This window comes from Schistocerca gregaria, chromosome 2 (assembly GCF_023897955.1).
Source record: "Schistocerca gregaria isolate iqSchGreg1 chromosome 2, iqSchGreg1.2, whole genome shotgun sequence".
NCBI classification, from domain to species: domain Eukaryota; kingdom Metazoa; phylum Arthropoda; class Insecta; order Orthoptera; family Acrididae; genus Schistocerca; species Schistocerca gregaria.
Window position 1 is genome coordinate 382,373,771 of NC_064921.1, and position 21,549 is coordinate 382,395,319.

The window sequence follows — 21,549 nt, forward strand, 5'->3', positions numbered from 1 at the left end:
GCTAAGACATGAGGGAATGACTTCCATGGTACTAGAGGGAGCTGTAGAGGGCAAAAACTGTAGAGGAAGACAGAGATTGGAATACGTCAAGCAAATAATTGAGGACGTAGGTTGCAAGTGCTACTCTGAGATGAAGAGGTTAGCACAGAAAAGGAATTCTTGGCGGGCCGCATCAAACCAGTCAGTAGACTGATGACAAGAAAAAAAAATGGAGTTAACTGTCACCGATCATCTCTCATACCCTATCGACTTGGTCTTACCCGATTTTCACCTTCTTGAAAAACATAAGATCTCCTTCAAGGACTTCACTTTGATAGAGACCAAGCGGTGCAAGCAGAGGTGAGATTCTACAACGACGGTATCAAGCAACTGGTCTCTCATTAATAGAAATGTATTCGTCCTCAGGGTGACTATGTTTGAGAAATAAATATGTAGACATGATGAAAAAAGGTGTAGAATGTTAATTAAGTTTGTTTTAGTTTAAAATTTGAGAGTTTTCACCTAAAAAATTCGGCTGCATTACTTTTCAACACGCTTTGGTATATTGTAAAATTATAATGTTCCCTATACAGCTTGAAAAATATGATGGCACCATGTGCCCTCTATCTTCAATTTTTGTGTGCGCATTACTTTTCGAGCTATAACAAATGTCGTGAAATTTGTCGTAACTACGCTTGTAGAGCATTTGTAGGCAAATAAACCGATCACATTTGGCTGTGGTTGTAGATATTTCGTACAGCGCTATTATTTATTTTAAATGCAGACATGTTTATTAGGAAGTTACGCAGCTATGAATGCACAGCGTACAATGCGGAATAAAATTTTCGTGACTTTTCAAAAACCATGGTCTCTGCTGTAGTGTTTACTCATAAGACGCGTTGAGAGGCCATTATACGAAACCTAGAAGTGTCGAGTACCAAATTTTGGAATTCAATTCCAGGTGTTTGCCAAAAATTGATAACAAGTGCCTGGGACGTGAGATGCAACAGACTCAATTTGTTATTAGACTAACTGGGTGCAAAAATAACCAGCCCTACGCGTCTACGTTAAAGTGATGCCGCGTGGGATTAGCCGAGCGGTCTCAGGCGCTGCAGTCATGGACTGTGCGGCTGATCCCGGCGGAGGTTCGAGTCCTGCCTCGGGCATGGGTGTGTGTGTTTGTCCTTAAGATAATTTAGGTTAAGTAGTGTGTAAGCGTAGTGACTGATGACCTTAGCAGTTAAGTCGCATAAGATTTCACACACATTTGAACTCTTGTTAAAGTGATGCGGAAAGTATCTTTCCATTGAAACAGCATTGTAATTAAAATTTTTCGAAATATTTAACTTTGTTTCAATTGGGTAGTCAGCGGTTGTGACAAATGTTACAATTGTTTATACTAAAACGGTCCCAACCGGATAAAGATTTTTTTAAATTATTAGTAAACGGTGTCGAACCCTGTCCTGGTGATCATCAGACCGCTTACTTGATTGGGAGTCTGCTGACGATGGTGAGGAGCAGGGACTACTATAGGAGGCACATGAGCACTGCTCCAGTAGTTACATGCTTCCTCGAGTGACACCTGCTCCTCGCCATCGTCAGCAGACTCCCAATCAAGTAAGCGGTCTGATGATCACCGGGACAGGTGTCGAAACCTGCCAACAGTAAATAAATAAGCATCTTTATGCGATTGGGATTGTTTTATTACAAAAAAAATTAGCATTATGATTCTATCACAGAAAAATAAAGTAAGAATTATCACAGTGAAATCAAGAAACTTTATTATACAATTGCTGTAGTTTGAGTAACAGTAAGGATTTATCTCCGCTTAAAATGGTACGGGCTTTAAATGCGTGAGGTTTTGATTCTCTTATTTGACTCTACACCCATCATGTTTGAATTTTTGTAATGATATATTTTCGCCGCATGATTGGCTTTCCAATACAATTCACAGAAGAAATGTCATTTGTTCATTGACAAAAGACGTTGTTTGGAAGAACACATGTTCACCGCTAATTTCATAATACAGTAGTTTTTCTCTTACTGTACGTTTATTAAAATAACTGTATACTCGTGCTATACTCAAAGTGGTTGTTGCTGCTACCTGTGTGCACAACTGAAGGTCATAGAAATATGTTAGAAAATAAAATACAGCAATTGTGTCACTATTATGTACTGACAAGTGACAGCGTATCATTTTGCACGCTTGGTTGGTTGAAGGATTATTAGCTAAGGCAGCAAGTCATGCCAGAAGGTCATGTAGGGGCCAAACATGTCGCTGGCCGTTCTCAGAGGCTCCGCCAGCACCAGGTAGCTGCGTGAGGACTCGTCGTACTCTGGCCACGCCTCCGTCACCAGGGCGTCCAACTCAGGGGTAGGATTACTGCAAAAACAACAACAACAGCACCAAGCAGTGATATCTCGAGATATATTTCACGTGGTTTGTTGGCAAAATCTCAATTGCTTTCTGCAATACAATTTTGCTACGCAAGAAACACTAGTAATAGTAATAGCAATAAAAGATCAAAATAATAAGATACTAAATAGAAGTCATTTTAAAAGCAGTGCGATCTAGAACTTCACAAAAAAATCTAATTTATTTACATTTAGATCACACAAATTAGCAGCAGAACAACTCAACGCATGGAAGTGTCAAACATCTAACGCAGACCGTTCATCGCATTTCATTTGTAAATACAATTCAAGGTTTTCACTTTGTCCGCACACACACTGTGTTTCTGAAGTTCATTGTGAAGGAAAGCCTTCTGCGACGTGGAACTGTCCAATTATGCAGTGACACGCAGGAGCAGTCACTGCAGTACAGTATAGTATAGTATACTAATACTAAACTGTGAGTAATATTAATCTACCCCACACTGATCTTTACGATATTTACTCCCAGAGTATTCGATGTATGTGTGTTAGCAGAGAACTAGTCCCTTAACAAATTGTCCCCGTTGATCTCTACTTCAGGTACCTCTAAGTCATTTTTAATAATACATTTTCATTAGGTCTCTTTCTTGTCTGCCTGTTTGTTCAGTACAAATTTTGGAGGAAACAGTAGACTTATTAAGACAGGTGAAGAGGAACTGAAATAAACCTGAAATGTACCACTTGGCTCCTTTATAATCTCTCAAAATGTTTGAAAACGATTGAAAATTCACTCACATAAAGACACAAAAGTAGAAAATAACTATTGTTTAAATAAAAACTTATTTTTAAAATGTTGTTGTTCTTGTTGTTGTTGTTATTGTTGTTGTTGTTGTTGTTGTTGTCTTGAATCCAGAGACTCATAGCTCGCCATGCTTCTCTATCGTTTGCAAGCATATCATCATTTTAAATCGGATTAAGAAGTAAAAAATAATTTCTTCTACCTCATATAGATTTATTTCCTGACTCCAAAGAGATAAATGTGTCAAGTTTGGTAGAAATTGATTTAGGCATTACAGAGATGGACTACTTTGCCACTGTCTTCACACAGTCCCCCCTCCACCCACAACCACCCTCCCCCACCCCTCTCCTTCCTACGCCATCATCCCCATAAATTGCACACAGAGACAGGAGTGGAGCTACGCTGGTCGCCTACACAATTGTAGATATTAGCTGTACTTTCATCAAAATAATCAGGACAAATTTGAATATCTCCTCTAATCTACCTCCCCCTTCTATTTCTCTCTTTCCTCTTCCACCTGCCTTATCACACCCTGTCCCTGTTCCTCCTGCCTCCTCCCATCTTGTACCTCTTCCACTTGATTTTTCACACCCTCTCCCTATTCCTCCACACACACTGTCTCTCTTCCACCTGCCTTCTCACTCTTCCTTTTTCCACCTGCCCACTAGCTCTCTTCATCTGCCTCTACAGCTCACCCATCTCTCTGTCCATCTCCTCCCGCGCCTCTGTCCACCTCCTCCCCCCTCACTCTCACTGACAACTCCTTATCCCCTCTCTCTGTCCATGTCCCGCGTTATGCCGTTTCCATCACCTGCAACCTAAGTAGGAGTTCGGTAGTTCTCACTACTACTTCTTTCCTGACAGTATGTTGCATGTGCACCAAGTTTGGTCGTAATGAATCCAATGGTTTAAGAGGAGTTGTGGATCATATAAGGGGCGATGAAAAAGTTCCGTTTGAGGGCGCATAACCATTCGGGGGCTAGCAGAGGTTCTCGACATCAGCTTCGGTAGCGTGGAACACATTATGTGACAAGAGTTAGGCTACTGTAAAGTCTGAAACTAGTGAATATATGGTCGTTGAATACCGTACAACAAGGAAATTGGATGGCTGTTTCCCTGAAGCACATGATGCGTTTTAGCGTTGATGGCTGAAAGTTCTCGTTAAATAATAAAAATATGGACAGAAGTACTTTGTTTCTGGTTGTAGGCCTGAGCTGTGATAATGAACTGTCGTAATGAGACTTTTACTGTCGTAATATGAAAGGCGAGCTGCGCTGTTAAAGTAATTAATTGTCGTAATGAAAAGGGAAATATTTTATACAATAAAAGTTAGCAATCTGACTGCACGAAATTTGAACAGTGTAAACTGTCTGAATAATTAACTTGGACATGAAACCTAGAATAATTGGCTTTGCAGAATTTGATTAAGTGTTGGACCTGATTGAATAAAAAAATCATAATCATTTCTGATTACGTCTATTTTGCGTAAATCTGGATAACGCGTTGCAGTACTGTTGTCCTGCGCACCGCTATGCTAAAGATGCACACTGCTGTATCTACGGAGAGACACTCGAGAGGTGCATTGAGTTCTCTGCTAACAGCAAATCGAACAGTTTATGGAACATACTGGGATGGACAATCTATAACAAGGAATTGTATAAGTAAGGTTGGTAAGAAAATGAAGTATGCGCAAAAATGACAACACTATTTTGTCTGTGTGTGTGTGTGTGTGTGTGTGTGTGTGTGTGTGTGTGTGTGTGTGTGTGTGTGTTTTGAGAAAAAGAGGTCAAGGCAGATTTTAAATTTAATGAACTTCTCAACATCCCAAACAATACACTTTCCTATCTACCATATCTAACAACTTTCAGTACATTAACGAAGTTAGTTCGATGTCGCAGCAACAGTGAAAAAAAAGTAACATCAGTATTGTATTTACCTGACATTCCATTACATTTCTTTCTTGACAAACCAGTTTCATAACCACGTCGATTGAAAAAGCTGATAAACTATGACATTAAATTTGAAACATAATATTTCCGTAGCTTCCTCACTGACACCGCTCACTATTATCAGCCTAACTCTATTACAGCTGAATTTCGACTCTCTATCTCCACCAAAGCTAAACGGAGTCTGCTCTACTGCGCCCTCACGCAGCTCAAAGACAGTCAAATAATTTCTACGATACAGCTTACAACATCGCTGCTCACCCACAATCGATTCAGATACCAAAAATTCATATACCAAAATTATACATGACAAGTATCAAGGTAACACGTTGATTGAGCACGTTGCTACAGGCAACGAAAGCTTAGGCCTCCACTGACAACCGGAGTAGAAGACGCTAACAGTGCATTGGTGTCTTCGTCCCAAGAAGTTCAAGAGTCAGCCATCTGCTGGAAAGTTGATTCTGAGCCCGTTGTTTGATTATTGGACCCATTACTTATTGATTTCAAGGAACGTGGTGTGTCTGTCACTACAGGCATGGTACTGGGCAACGCTCTAGAAATTACGGCGTGCAATTAAGACGAATAATCTGGGAAAACTGCCACAATGCGTGCTGCAGCTTCACGATAATGCACGTGCCCACATCACAAATGCCGTAACACACAAGTGACGGTAACTCAAGTAAGAGACACTTGAGCACCCGTCCTATAGTCTTAATTCCCCCCCTCCCCCTTGCGATTGCCACGCCCTCTGTTCCTTAAAAAAGACCTTAAAGGATCGACAATACCTGTCTGACGAGGATGTGCAGCGGGCAGTCACGCACTTCTTCACGCAGTACGGCACAGTGCTTCACCAAACAGGTATCTTATCTTCAACCTGGGTGTCGGAAGGATGACTGCCACAGTGCTCCCGAAGATTTTGCTTAATTTGCGTACAGATTCTGAAATGTAGCATCTTCGAACGGAAACTTTTTGATAGCCCCTTATACATACTTATAAACATACATACGCCCATTTTTGGAACGTATATAAATTCAGAAACTTAAAAATAATGGTAAATGCTAGGATATAACACAGAAATCTTTCCAACAGTAAACTAATCTACCTGCAAACAACAATTTTCCAGCATCACACTGCAATACATTCGCAAAAATTATCTGGCTTTCATAACATGAATGAAAAGTCTTCCTATATTTCTCATACTTTTATGAGGGAAAATATTTAACTACATTCATACTGTACGAAACATTTGTATCTATGGTTTTGTTACGTAAGCGCCCAACGCGCTCCATTCTTCCTACTTCCTTTCATTATACACTCCTGGAAATTGAAATAAGAACACCGTTAATTCATTGTCCCAGGAAGGGGAAACTTTATTGACACATTCCTGGGGTCAGATACATCACATGATCACACTGACAGAACCACAGGCACATAGACACAGGCAACAGAGCATGCACAATGTCGGCACTAGTACAGTGTATATCCACCTTTCGCAGCAATGCAGGCTGCTATTCTCACATGGAGACGATCGTAGAGATGCTGGATGTAGTCCTGTGGAACGGCTTGCCATGCCATTTCCACCTGGCGCCTCAGTTGGACCAGCGTTCGTGCTGGACGTGCAGACCGCGTGAGACGACGCTTCATCCAGTCCCAAACATGCTCAATGGGGGACAGATCCGGAGATCTTGCTGGACAGGGTAGTTGACTTACACCTTCTAGAGCACGTTGGGTGGCACGGGATACATGCGGACGTGCATTGTCCTGTTGGAACAGCAAGTTCCCTTGCCGGTCTAGGAATGGTAGAACGATGGGTTCGATGACGGTTTGGATTTACCGTGCACTATTCAGTGTCCCCTCGACGATCACCAGAGGTGTACGGCCAGTGTATGAGATCGCTCGCCACACCATGATGCCGGGTGTTGGCCCTGTGTGCCTCGGTCGTATGCAGTCCTGATTGTGGCGCTCACCTGCACGGCGCCAAACACGCATACGACCATCATTGGCACCAAGGCAGAAGCGACTCTCATCGCTGAAGACGACACGTCTCCATTCGTCCCTCCATTCACGCCTGTCGCGACACTACTGGAGGCGGGCTGCACGATGTTGGGGCGTGAGCGGAAGACGGCCTAACGGTGTGCGGGACCGTAGCCCAGCTTCATGGAGACGGTTGCGAATGGTCCTCGCCGATACCCCAGGAGCAACAGTGTCCCTAATTTGCTGGGAAGTGGCGGTGCGGTCCCCTACGGCACTGCGTAGGATCCTACGGTCTTGGCGTGCATCCGTGCGTCGCTGCGGTCCGGTCCCAGGTCGACGGGCACGTGCACCTTCCGCCGACCACTGGCGACAACATCGATGTACTGTGGAGACCTCACGCCCCACGTGTTGAGCAATTCGGCGGTACGTCCACCCGGCCTCCCGCATGCCCACTATACGCCCTCGCTCAAAGTCCGTCAACTGCACATACGGTTCACGTCCACACTGTCGCGGCATGCTACCAGTGTTAAAGACTGCGATGGAGCTTCGTATGCCACGGCAAACTGGCTTACACTGACGGCGGCGGTGCACAAATGCTGCGCAGCTAGCGCCATTCGACGGCCAACACCGCAGTTCCTGGTGTGTCCGCTGTGCCGTGTGTGTGATCATTGCTTGTACAGCCCTCTCGCAGTATCCGGAGCAAGTATGGTGGGTCTGGCACACCGGTGTCAATGTGTGCTTTTTTCCATTTCCAGGAGTGTATTTAGCAAACAGGAATTCATGTAAGTTCTTTTCACGCAGACCCGCACCATTTCTAGTTCCTATGAAATAAGTGTGTTACACTTGTAGCTTTTCAGTCAATTAACTATCCAATTGTTATTTTTTATAGGAATTGTTAGCCATCGATATTATGAAAAATGTTCTCCGTTATATAGCAATCTACGACAGAGTTTTTCTTTCAGAACGGTAGCGTGTATTCTCTGACGACCAAACGATCGATCGATAAATGGGTTTTAATTCACGTAATTCAAGCTCACTTGCGTGGTCAATAACAAAATTCTAACTACTTACGTAAATAAATTTCGTTTATGTTAACGGTCTCAGATAAAACGCGCATACAATATGTATATTACTGTCAGCGGTGGTAGAAAGCTGTAAGTAATGTGGTAGAAAAATTTACTGCGTTGCTTGAAAGTGACTGTAGGTTACAGCACTGAGAAATCTTTTGCAAATTTATATCCTTACAAACGACAACTGCTCACAAGTGGTGCAAGCAGAGCACGGCACAACTACTTCTCCATCTTGCGTTCATGACGTCCGTTATAGAAATACGCGTTTGGTGTATCAAAATAGCATGAAATCTTTGACTATGCTATTCCTACCATTAAGGCAAAATAATTCGGTTGTAATTGGTTTTTAAATGCCTATAACGTGTAAATGTCGGAGTGTTTGTGAAATATTTCGCCCCTACTGGCCAGATTTGACGATTACACTAAAAAGAGCTTTGCACTACTTGTCTTTCTAATCTTCCACTATGACTTTGTAAATGGACACTGGGGACTTGATGTTGTCTGCCGTGCATGCGGGCAATATTGCAGTCCTTGACGTTGTCAGAATTGCTAGAAATCACAAACTAATGTTAATTTATAGATCAATATTTTAATGATCCTGGGACATTCAGGTATGTGTCAACGTTATGCCCAGCGCAGTCCTGCCTACACGCTATTCTCAGTTCAACAGCTGCCATGAAGAGAAAGTATTTTATGGGTACAGTTACCTAAACAATTTTATTTGTATATTTAGGACACAGTATGATTTTCACCAGTCATTAGGTTGTAATTAACTTTTCACTTGATTTTGAAAGTCAGTTCAGTTATTTCCTCGACAATTCGACAAAGTGGTTTTATGTTCGTTTTGATCATATTTTGAGACACAACAGTTTCAGGTAAAGTGTTAGAAGTCTGACAACTCTTTCGTAAATGGTGATATTTGAAACAGAATAAACTACCCTAAGAAGTATTATTGGGACTGGAATGTATATCCAGAGTGTTACAGGAGCTGCGATTTAGTTACATTATATATATGACGATGGTATCTCTTCTTTCGGGCATATACAGATACCATTGGTGATCTTGCGGCGGCGGCCGCAATGGTCTCGCGGTTCTAGGCGCTTCAGTCCGGAACCGCGCGACTGCTGCGGTAGCAGGTTTGAATCCTTCCTCGGGCATGGATGTGTGTGATGACAAGAAGAAAACTGCCGGCTGTTGTGGCCGAAAGGTTCTACGCGCTTCAGTCCGAAACCGTGCTGCTGCTACGGTGGCAGCTTCGAATCCTGCCTCGGGCATGGATGTGTGTGATGTCCTTAGGTTAGTTAGGTTTAAGTAGTTCTGAGTTCTAGGGGACTGATGACCACAGATGTTAAGTCCCATAGCGCTCAGAGCCATTTTTGATCTTGCAGCTCTCGAAGAATGAAATTACAATGAAATTCAGACCATTAGCTGCTTACAGGGGTTGATAAGTATCAAGAGGGGACAGTTGAAAATGATTGTAACTACCGGAACTCGAACCCGGGATCCCCTGCTTACATGGCAGATGCTCATCTTTTTTTTTTTCAACATTTTGTTCGTTATTGTTCATTCTAGTTGTTCGGGGCGGACGCCCCATGACGCTTGTTCAAGTTCATCATTGACTCATTAACTCAGTTTTTTTTTATCACAGAGGGCAGATAACCCTCTGACCGAACACGCTGAGCTACCGTGCCGGCGAATCCGACTGATCCGCCGGGGACACAGAGGATAGTGCGACTGCAGGGACTTATCTCTGGCACGTCTCCCGTGAGACCCACATTTCCAACGTCTGTGTCCTTGCGGACTCAGTCGCTGGCACGATAGCTCAGCGTGTTCGGTCATAGGGATAGCTGCCCTCTGCAATAAAAAAAAAAAGTGAGTGAATGGACCATTGATGAACTTGACCGGGTGTCATGGGAAGTCTGCACTGAAGAAACATTACCGAACAAAATGAGTTTAAAAAAATTGGCTAGAGCGTCTGCCATGTAAGCAAGAGATACCGGGCTCGAGTCGCCGTCGGGGCACACATTTCCAACTCTCCTCGTTGATATTTATCAACCTCTGTAAGCAACTAATGATCTGCATTTCATTGTAATTTCACCGTTACATCATTGTTCACAAGTTTTTGTAAATATTTGGAGATGTTCCAGATTTCTACAGGCGCTTCTCGAGTATTGCCCTGCTGTTCATTTCGATTTACCGCAATAAGTCTTTCTTGTTTCCTACTAATAGAAGTAGACGTAGGCAGCGTCGCGATAGTGCCTCCACCATCTGCATTAAGCTTATTGAGCCATACATCGAGAGCAAGTGCGAAATACACGGTCGGCTGCGCATTAGGCACGTACAGTGTGGGTAGAGTAAATGTGGAGTGGAAAAAATGTCATGCACCTTACCTCGTCTGTTATAAAACATCGTATCTTTGAAAACTGCTATGTAAAACAGAAGGATCATTCGCTAATGATGACCTTTGAGCAGCGCTATCACAAACAATAATAAAAGGCAATTGTTGTGTCCTCAGTAGCCGAGCGGTTCTAGACGCTTCACTCTGGAACCGCGCGACCGCTACGGTCGCAGGTTCGAATCCTGCCTCGGGCATGGATGTGTGTGATGTCCGTAGGTTAGTTAGGTTTAAGTAGTTCTAAGTTCTAGGGGACCGATGACCTCAGAAGTTAAGTCCCATAGTGCTCAGAGCCATTTGAACCATTTTTTTGTTGTGTCCTGCGACTGCGGCGACTTTTCTTTAGTCTAGAAGTCGTAAAGTACAGAGGATGTCAGAAACGTCAAGCGTCAAAATTACACTGATGGCAGAGGATCCTAAACTAAGTTTCTCTGAGATAAGGAACCAGTGGTCGGAAGTCAATATTTGGTTTCCTGTTTACATAAACAACTTATACCGTATCGAAATTACTTTAACTCTCAGAATAATGCAAACTGTATAAAGTTTGGTACAGCAGTACTGGCAGATCTGAAGTCTAGTTTCAGAATCACTAAGCCTATTGCTTATGATAGGGGTGAAATCGCTGTTACACTAATACTCTCCAAATTGTAGTATTCATTAGTGTGTGCGTATCAGGGGCAAGTTGACGGGTGCTTGTTGATAAAACCTCCCCCACACACTCCAACTTCACGCTCTCATATTCTTCTGTGCGATCGTATCCAGGTCACACTCTCGCTCAGTTTTTTGTCCACGACGGTTAGGTACAGCCAATTACGGTTATGCCTGTTGCAAAACTTTTCTCTATAGACTCGTTCTGATATCCGAGAACCATAACCTGGTACACCTTACATTAAGTGCAGTTCCTGCAACAAGCAACGCCCACTCTTCGATAACGAATCATAAATTGTGAATAATGGTGGACGCTGCCGCGGACATGTCGCAAAAAATGGTTCAAATGGCTCTGAACACTATGGGACTTAACATCTGTGGTCATCAGTCCCCTAGAACTCAGAACTACTTAAACCTAACTAACCTAAGGACTTCACACAACACCCAGCCATCACGAGGCAGAGAAAATCCCTGACCCCGCCAGGAATCGAACCCGGGAACCCGGGCGTGGGAAGCGAGAACGGACATGTCGCAGTTGATTGTGAATTTTTTCCACTGAAGAACCACCATTGTCAGTGAGGCAGGAAAATATTTACAATAATAAAAAAAGATAAACAGTTTTGCTAACAAATTCTTCATTCACATTGTTGACTCAAGAGCTCGCATCACCTGAAACATTTGTATGGACGGCGGGCTTCTTATGAAAAAGCATACAGCGTAGCATTCTCCACGATCTGTGTAAGTCTGAGACATCTTGTACGTATATAAGAGATCTGATGCGTGATTAAATAACAGTTGCATTTCAATAGCGTATATGTGAAACCAGTAGTAAACATAGGAGGAATCTGGAAAATAGGAATGAGTGGCTGAGATTTAGTACACTGAAGACCCAAATGCCAACTGAATCGTACTTACATACAAATTAAGTACTTACGGTTAAATGTAATTTATAATGATTCTAGATGACAGTTCACTGTGAAAAAATATAATTCTTTATCAAAATATTTTTGTTTGTGGTTAAGTTATATGACCAAAATGTCCTGTAAAATAAAAGCATAACATTAGTAAAAAATATAGTTAATGAATGAGAAATTTGACCTTTTCATGTCAGCAGTCTTTTAACGGGTTTAACATCATAATCCGTATCTTCCTATTTTGTCCTAATTTTACTTTATACATATGCAACTACTATATAAATTTTCTGTTACTATTGTAATCTTGGTTTAATAACCTTGTCCACCCACAGCGCTTTCCACTTCAAAGTTGGTACGTACTACATGATTTACCCTATTGCCATTGTTATTCTGTCTGTGCACAGTAAGCTGAGCGGTGAACCAACGAGTAATTTGGAATTGAAATTACAGTTCAGGGTGAAGAAATAGAAACTTTGACGTTGCTCATTGTGTCACTTAAAAGGTCTAGGAAGAACACTGGAAGGGAACGTATAGAAAAGACAGAAGAGATCCAATGAGTAGTAGCGAGTTTTTGTCACCGGATTGTTTAACCGGCGCTATAGCGTTACAGAGATGCTGAACACTCTCCAATAGCACACAAGAGAGGCTTTGTGCATCTCGGGGAGGTTTGCTAGTGAAATTTCGAGAGGCCGCTTTCCGGGAAGAACCAGAAAACGTATTACTGCTTTCCACAACCATTCGCGAAATGACCACGCCGAGAAAATTCAAGAATTTAGAGCTAATACAGAAGCATAGCGTCAATCATTCTTCCCACACGCAAGCCGCCTGTGGAACAGGAAAGGGGGAGTCAGCTGGTGGGACCAGAGTTACCTTCCGCCACAGTCCGTTACGAGTATTGATAGAGATGAAGCTGTATCTTAAAGTCAATGAAATTAAAACAAGTGAAATGGAATGCACTCTAATCAAATCAGTAAATGTTGACGGAATAACATTAGTGTTGTGGTTGGCAGGAGAGCCAACACCGTGTTACTAGAGGAGGCCGAAAGGCACGCGTTTTAGCTCACGCAGGCTGGCGTGAGGTCTGGAACAGGACAAGGAAATTAGAATTTAGAAACAATGGACGTAGCTGGTGGAACACTTAACTTTAATCCGTTAAGGATGAACGTCGCTTTTGACGATACATGATTGACAATATCAGTAGTAACTGACAATGGCGCCTTGCTAGGTCGTAGCAAATAACGTAGCTGAAGGCTATGCTAACTATCGTCTCGGCAAATGAGAGCGTATTTTGTCAGTGAACCATCGCTAGCAAAGTCGGTTGTACAACTGGAGCGAGTGCTAGGAAGTCTATCTAGATCTGCCGTGTGGCGGCGCTCGGTCTGCAATCACTGATAGTGGCAACACGCGGGTCCGACGTATACTACCGGACCGCGGCCGATTTAAAGGCTACCACCTAGCAAGTGTGGTGTCTGGCGGTGGCACCACAATTAGGAAATGAGACACTACAATTGATAGATTAGTTTTGCTATTTGCACAGCAAAACGATTGATGATGGCCGAAATACACATGATACAAAATATACATTGAAAACAGCAACAAAAAAATACATTTCTGAAAAAGAGGCGTTTGTTAACATCTAATATAAATTTACAAGTTAGGAAATCTATTCTGAAGGTACTTAACTAAATTGTAGCCCTATACAGAAGTGAAACCAGGACGATAAACATTCAGACAAGAAGAGAACTGCCTGCCGCTGTGGCCGAGAGGTTCTACGAGCTTCAGTCCGGAACCGTGCTGCTGCTACTGTGGCAGCTTCGAATCCTGCTTCGGGCATGGATGTGTGTGATGTTCTTAGGTTAGTTAGGTTTAAGTAGTTCTAAGACTAGGGGACTGATGACCTCAGATGTTAAGCCCCATAGTGCTCAGAGCCATTTTTGAAGAAGAAAACTGAAGCTTTAGAAATGCGGTGATACAAAATGCTGAATGCTGGGTAGGTGTATCCGATAACTGAATAGCAGGTATTGAATTCAATTGGGCATTAAAGCGATATACCGGACAACATAAAGGGATCGCTTGGTAGAACATATCGTGCTGTATCAATTTAGTAATTATGGGAAGAATGAGATGATAAAATCTGTAAAGAAAGCGCAAAGGTAAATTAAAGTAAGCAGATTCAAATGGATGTAGGTCATAGCAGTCGTTCAGAGATTAAGAGGTTGCACAGGTTAGAGTATCGCGGAGAGCTTTATCAAACCCGTCTTCGGACTGAAGACCAAAACAGCAACATGTGGTACGCACCTTGTCTTAGCAAATTACCTACTGACCCGTCTCTCTGTCAAGGGTTACACATAAAGAACTTATTTCCACTGTTTTCAAAAACTCTGTCTGTATCCAGGTAACAACGCTGGAATACCAAACTGACACGCTTCAAAGCTTTGTAAAGCTGGTTGAAAGTGTCCTTCTTCCGACTTGTTGCAGTATGAACGAGCATAGAGTTTGTAACTGTGACGAGTGTTCATGCACTATCGTGTTTCTGTTCTTGTAGACAAGCGCAGATTGAAACAAGGCTGAAGATGGAATCCGGTGCGGCACATTGCCTGCTTCTCTCAGATAATAAAAAGGGGCGGCAGCCGGCCGCTGTGGCTGAGCGGTCCTAAGCGCTTCAGTCCGGAACCGCGCGACTGCTACGGCCGCAGGTTCGAATCCTGCCTCGGGCATTGATGTGAATGATGTCCTTAGGTTAGTTAGCTTTAAGTAGTTCTAAGTTCTGGCGGACTGATGGCCTCAGATGTTGAGTCCCATAGTGGTCAGACCCGTTTGAACCATTTTGATTGGCGGCATTCCTCTGGTCCTTATGCAAGCAGTTATTCGGCCTGGAGTTGATTGATAGACTTGTTGAATCTCCTCGCTATGGAATTCGTGACAAATTTTGACCACGTGGAGCGTTAGATCGTCAAAAGTCCCGAGCTAGTCTGCGGACCCTATAATTCTCCAAACGTTCGCAGTTGGGAAGGAGTTCGGCGAACTTGGCTGAGCAGGGTAGTATTTGACGAGCACGAAGACAAGCAATAGAAACTCTTACTTTGTGCGGGTGAGCATATCTTGCTGATATGTAAGCCGAGAATGGCTTACCATGAAGGACAACAATATGGGGCGTAAAACATCGTCGACGTACCGCTATGCTGTAAGGATGGCACTGATGACACCCAATGGGGTTCCGCTGTGAAATGACATGGCACCCCAGACCATCACGTTTGGTTGTGGGGCAATAAGGGGGCCCGCAGTCAGGTTGGCATCTTACCGCTGATTGGAGCGTCTCAGACGAGTCTCTTGCTAGTCACTGGTGTTCAGTTCAAAGCGGGGCTCATAACTGAATACAATTCTACTCCAGTCAAAGAGATTCCATGGAGTGATGGGGTGTCATTTCTTTTCATGGCAGGACCTATTTGGCTGTCATCTGCGGCACCCTCACGTCGATGATATTCTGCATCCCGTCTTTCTGCCCGTTATGGCAAGCCCTCCTAGGCTCATACTTCAGCAATATGTTTCCTCCCCGCACACGGTGAGAGTTCCTACTGCTCTCCAAATAGAGAACATTTGGAGCATTATTGGCTTCTTCTCCAACTATCTCGGAGTTTTGACGATCTCACACACTAATTGGACAGAATTTGGCACTATACCCCTCAGCAGGAGATCCAAGAATTCTATCAATGAATTCCAAGCCGCATAACTGCTTGCATACCGGCGAGAAGTCGACCCGTGCGTTATTGACCTGCTCAGTTTGTGAAGTTCTCATTAGTGTAATCCCTTCGTGGTTCATCTCTTATTAATATTATTTGTCTTAGACTGTACTTATGGAGGTAAATGCGTGACGACTAGCCAGAAGCGTCTATATGCATAGGGTTGTATGGCGCACAAACCTCTCACTGTGGCTACGTATAGACTACAGAAAAGCACAGTATATACAGAGATAGTTTGTATCACTTATTCAAAGAAAAAACGTTTACTGTGTAAAACTTTCTTATGCAGTATTATTATTATTATTATTATTATTATTATTATTATTATTATTGAGTAAATGCTTATTGGTTCACGGCAACACATGCAGTTGTTGATTACCGTCGTTGCAAAACATTTAATGCACTAATGAGCAGGCTGCTGAAGCTCACTGATGCAAGGTAAGTACTGCAGAATACAGGAGCCACCGACGACCAAGTCGTGTCGTTCCCCGCAGCCTCATGAACACCTGTCGTCGTGACTGGATTGTTGTGCAAGATCAAAAGTAACGTGTCATGACACACTTTATTACTCCAAACTGGGATCCCGCAGCCCCAAAGCCAGTTACACTGACATTGCTGGTCGTGCGGTAGAGTTCTCGCTTCCAGCGCCCCGGTTCCCGGGTTCGATTCCCTGAGGGGTCAGGGATTTTCTCTGCCTCGTCATAACAGGGTGTTATGTGATGTGATTAGGTTGGTTAGGTTTAAGTAGTTCTAAGTTGTAGGGGACTGATGACCGTAGATGTTAAGTCCCATAGTGCTCAGAACCATTTGAACCGTTTTTGAACTGACATTGCTCAAAATAACTAAGTTCTACAAGTAGCAGCCATCCCTTTTCCGCGATGGACTGAAAGATGGGTAAAAAGAATTTACAAGAACGAACGATCAGGTGGCGGGGCATCAGTTCAATTCGATGGCTGCAGGAGGATAATGGGCAGCGGGCCGTGCATCGCTGGTGTCGAATTTACTGTCTGACAACTGGCTAAAGAAATTTAACAAAACAAATCTAGTGTTGCCAGCTGCGACATAGTCGCGTATATGAACAGTGATCCAATTCTGTCAAATGTTTTGAATTCCAGTCTTTGATCACAATATCAATTCTTTTGACGATGAAACCGGTCATCGTCAAAAGAACTGATATTGTAATCGAAGACTGGAATAAAAAAAATTTGTAATCTAGTCTTGTGTGATGACGTTCTGAACCAACTGCTTCTCAGTATTACCTATTCTTGTCAGTAACATGCAGCCGTCCCCCAACTGCTAGCGGAATCAAATTTTAAGGTCCTCTGACCGAATGAGAAGAGGGAGGGGCCAGGAAGGAGATGATATTTCATCCACACTTCTAGACAGCCCGTGACAGTGGTAGTTTCTCCTTTCAACAATGCCAATAAATCTCCAGTTCGGACGTCCAGATAAAGGTTCACGTCATCCCAACGCCAGATGGTCTGCAACTTCAGCAAGGCTCAGACAGTTAGATGCTGTATGCTATAGCTGTGGTGTCAACGCCAGACACCACACTTGCTAGGTGGTAGCCTTTAAATCGGCCGCGGTCCGGTAGTATACGTCGGACCCGCGTGTCGCCACTATCAGTGATTGCAGACCGAGCGCTGCCACACGGCAGGTCTAGAGAGACTTCCTAGCACCCGCCCCAGTTGTACAGCCGACTTTGCTAGCGATGGTTCACTGACTTCTACGCTCTCATTTGCTGAGACGATAGTTAGCATAGCCTTCAGCTACGTTATTTGCTACGACCTAGCAAGGCGTCATTATCATTTACTATTGATATTGTGAATCATGTATCGTCAAGAGCGACGTTCGTCATTAATGGATTAAAGTTAAGTATTCCACCAGCTACGTCCGTTGTGCCGGCCGCGGTGGTCTCGCGGTTAAGGCGCTCAGTCCGGAACCGCGTGACTGCTACGGTCGCAGGTTCGAATCCTGCCTCGGGCATGGATGTGTGTGATGTCCTTAGTTAGGTTTAAGTAGTTCTAAGTTCTAGGGGACTGATGACCACAGATGTTAAGTCCCATAGTGCTCAGAGCCATTTGAACGTCCGTTGTTTCTAAATTCTAATTCCCTTGTCATGTTCCAGACCTCACGCCAGCCTGCGTGAGCTAAAACACGTGCATTTCGGCCTCCTTTAGTTATACGGGTTGGCTCTCCTGCCAACCACAACATTGGCGACGAGAGTAAAAGTGTTCTTATCGATATTGCCCTGATTTACTTGTGTAATGACTTCGCCACAATCTCCAGATGTACTGTCCGTATTTTATCGCTTTCAGAATCAGCAGACGCAGGCCTTGCTGGATGCCTTTGGACAGCTCATCCAGGGGCTACGTGCAATGCAAAACGATGCGGCAGCCGCTGCTCCATCGCTAACGCAGCCACAACACGCTGTGTCACCCACTTTTCGACCTTTTGATGCTGCACTGGAAAGATGGACGGAGTGGTCACGCCAAATTGGATTCCGTCTCGCCGCCTACAGAATACAAGGTAACGAGCGGCAGCCTTTTTTGTTGTCTTCGGTCGGCGTGAATACGTACCGTGTGATAGTCAAATTATTTCCCTGACACGACGTAGCAACTCTGTCCTACGAAGAAATTTTGTCTGCATTAGATGCATATTTCAAAGAATCAGTCAATGTAGTTTCCAAACGGTATACCTTCTTTCGTACAAAACGTACGGCAGGTCAGACTAATCGGGAGTGGGTTGCAACCTTGCAAGGCCTTACTAGGGATTGTGCTTTTGAGTGTCAATGTGGACTCCCTTATTCAGATACTATGGTACGTGATGCAATTGCACAGAACGTTACTGATGTTCGTATAAGGGAACGGATTTTGAAACTAGTAAATCCCTCCCTTCAACAAGTGATGGACATATTGGATCGGCAGGACATTAACGGCAAAGTGATACCATTCGAGCTCGATACAGGAGCTGCAGTTTCACTGATCAATCAAGACACTTACAAACCGCTGGGCACACCTCCGTCGCGTGCCGCAAATGTTAAGTTAAGTAGTTATTCAGGTCAAGGTATCCCTGTGTAAGGACATTGCAGCCTTCTTGCAGCATACAAAGGACAAACAAAACTTGTGTCATTTTACGTCCTTCGTTCTTCTTCTGCAGTGAACTTGTTTGGTTTCGATTTATTTCAGTTGTTTAACTTGTCTATAGTAAATCAGGTCCTCTCAGTGAACCAGACTGTGCCTTCAGACAGTGTTTCTCGTCTATGTGAAGAATTTTCAGACATTTTTGCACCGGGCCTCGGTTGCGCTAAGAACTATAAAGCACATTTGGAACTGAAAGTAAACGCGCAATCGAAATTTGTCAGAGCGCGCAATGCTCCCCACGCATTGCGTGATGAGGTCGCAAAAACATTAAACTATCTGGAATCACAAGGTGTAATTGAACGTGTGCAGGCTTCTCTCTAGGCATCACCCTTAGTAATTTTGCCAAAACCTTCCGGAAAGTTGAGATTTTGTGTGGACTTCAAGGCAACAGTGAATCCACAACTAGTGACTGCAACTTTTCCTTTACCCCGCCCGGAAGATCTTTCTGACAAACTGTGCCCGGGTAAATATTTTTCACTAGCAGATGCATACTTGCAAATACTGGTGGACGAAGAATCCCAGCGCGTTTTGGTGGTTAACACGCAACTTGGGATGTATCAATTCAAACAACTGCCATTCGGATGTGCATCCGCCACTGCATTGTTTCAGCAATACCTACAAGCTGTTTGTGCGTCGGTCCCTACTGCAGCAAATTATCTGGACGATATTGTGATCTCTGGAAAGACGGAAGAAGAACATTTGGCCAATCTCCGAACATTATTTCAGGTCTTGCGACAAAATGGTCTTCGCTTGCGGAAGGACGAATGTGTGTTTTTTTCTTGGGACTTGCCATACCTGGGACATGTAATCAATGCCCAAAGCATACATCCCTGTCCCACGCACCTTTGTGCCATACAAGACTTACCATCGCCGCAGAATTTGAAGCAGCTACAGAGTGTTCTGGGAAAATTTAATTATTGTCACCGTTATATACCACACGCCTCTTCCATTTCAGCTCCGCTTCATCGCTTACGCTGTAAGGGTGTTCCGTTCGTCTGGACGACGGAATGCGAACGCTCCTTTCGCCAGTTGAAATAGGCGTTGCTTTCCAATACTTGCCTTACGCCAGTCGATTCCCAGAAGCCCCTTTTGTTGATGGTGGATGCATCGGATTTCGGGATCGGTGCTGTGCATGCGCACAAAGATGGATCGCACGATCGCCCTATTGCCTTTGCGTCCAAATTGCTCTCGTCTGCGCAAAGAAAGAAGCATTGGCTCTCGTATTTGGTGTTACAAAGTTTCATGATTTCTTGTATCGTCGTCACTTTACCATAATCACAGACTACAAACCTTTGACATCGCTTTTTCATCCGACCAAGCCTGTACCTCCACGTACAGCGCAGAAATTCATTCGCTGGTCTATTTTTCTCTCGCAGTATCGCTACTATATCTTGTATCGGTCCACTGCTAAGCACGGAAACGCCGATGCGTTGTCCCGCTTGCCTGTTGCTGAGGATAGGTCATTCGATTCCTCCGAACTTGCTTGCATGTTCATTGATGCGGAAACCGATGACGTGGTCGAATCGTTACCGATTGATTTTCGTCGCGTAGCTACAGCCACAGCTGCCGACCCTGTCCGTGCTCCCGTTCTGCGTTTTGTTGCTAAGCAATGGCCCTTGTCAAAGTCACGGATCGGGGACCCGTTGGTTCGCCGATTTTTTGCTCACAAGAAGAGACTTTTTGTTCGACGTGGTGTTTTGCTGTTGCGTTCTGATAACTATCAGTCCAGAGTCGTGGTACCACATTCGTTACAGTCCTCTGTCTTATAGCTTCTCCACCAAGGACATTGGGGTATAGTGAGAACGAAACCACTTGCTCGTCAGCACTGTACTTGGTTCGGAATCGATGCCGCGATTACGAATATGTGCTGTTCTTGCATGGTGTGTGCCGAACAACAATCAGCACCACCGCGGAAATTCTTTGCATGGCCAAAAGCCACTCCCCTTGGCAACGCTTACACATCGATTTTGCTGGCCCATTCTGGAATGCTCGATGGTTAGTTGTGGTAGATTCATCCAGTAATTTTCCTTTTGTTGTCCGGATGTCTTCCACGACGTCATCTGCCACAATCCAAGCGTTATCAGCTATCTTTTGCATTGAAGGTCTTCCACAGACTATTGTTTTCGACAATGGCCCACAATTCATGTCCTCGGAATTTCAGTCATTCTGCAGGGCCAATGGTATTCAACATCTGACGTCCGCGCCGTTTTCGCCACAGTCAAACGGTGCCGCTGAACGATTGGTCAGGACTTTCAAATCACAGATGTTGAAGTTGAAAGAGTCGCATTCACGGGAGGACTCGTTATTGATCTTTTTGTCCTCGTATCGCTCTCAGCCCCGAGATGGTCGCTCGCCGGCTGAGTTGCTCCACGGTCGCCCTCTTCGAACCTTGATGTCTTTGCTACATCCGCCGCATCAGGTTCCTGTGCAGCGGCAGACTCCTGCTTTTGCTCCAGGCGACGTTGTCTACTATCGCCACTACCGAGGTTCACCGCGTTGGCTCGATGGGCGCATTCTTCGCTGCCTCGGCAGCGCTATGTATCTGGTTTTGGGGGCCTCTGGTGAGGT

General features: G+C 44.1%; 1 protein-coding gene across 1 annotated transcript in view; it reads right to left on the reverse strand.

Moving 5' to 3' along the window:
• Positions 1-1,734: 1,734 nt before the first annotated feature.
• Positions 1,735-21,549, reverse strand: part of LOC126320748 (venom carboxylesterase-6-like) — a 77,851-nt gene continuing 58,036 nt past the window's right edge. Inside the window, exon 11 of the mRNA XM_049994098.1 lies at positions 1,735-2,362. Coding sequence (XP_049850055.1) covers positions 2,209-2,362 — 154 coding nt within the window. The 3' untranslated portion in view covers positions 1,735-2,208. The remainder of the gene's footprint in view (positions 2,363-21,549) is intronic.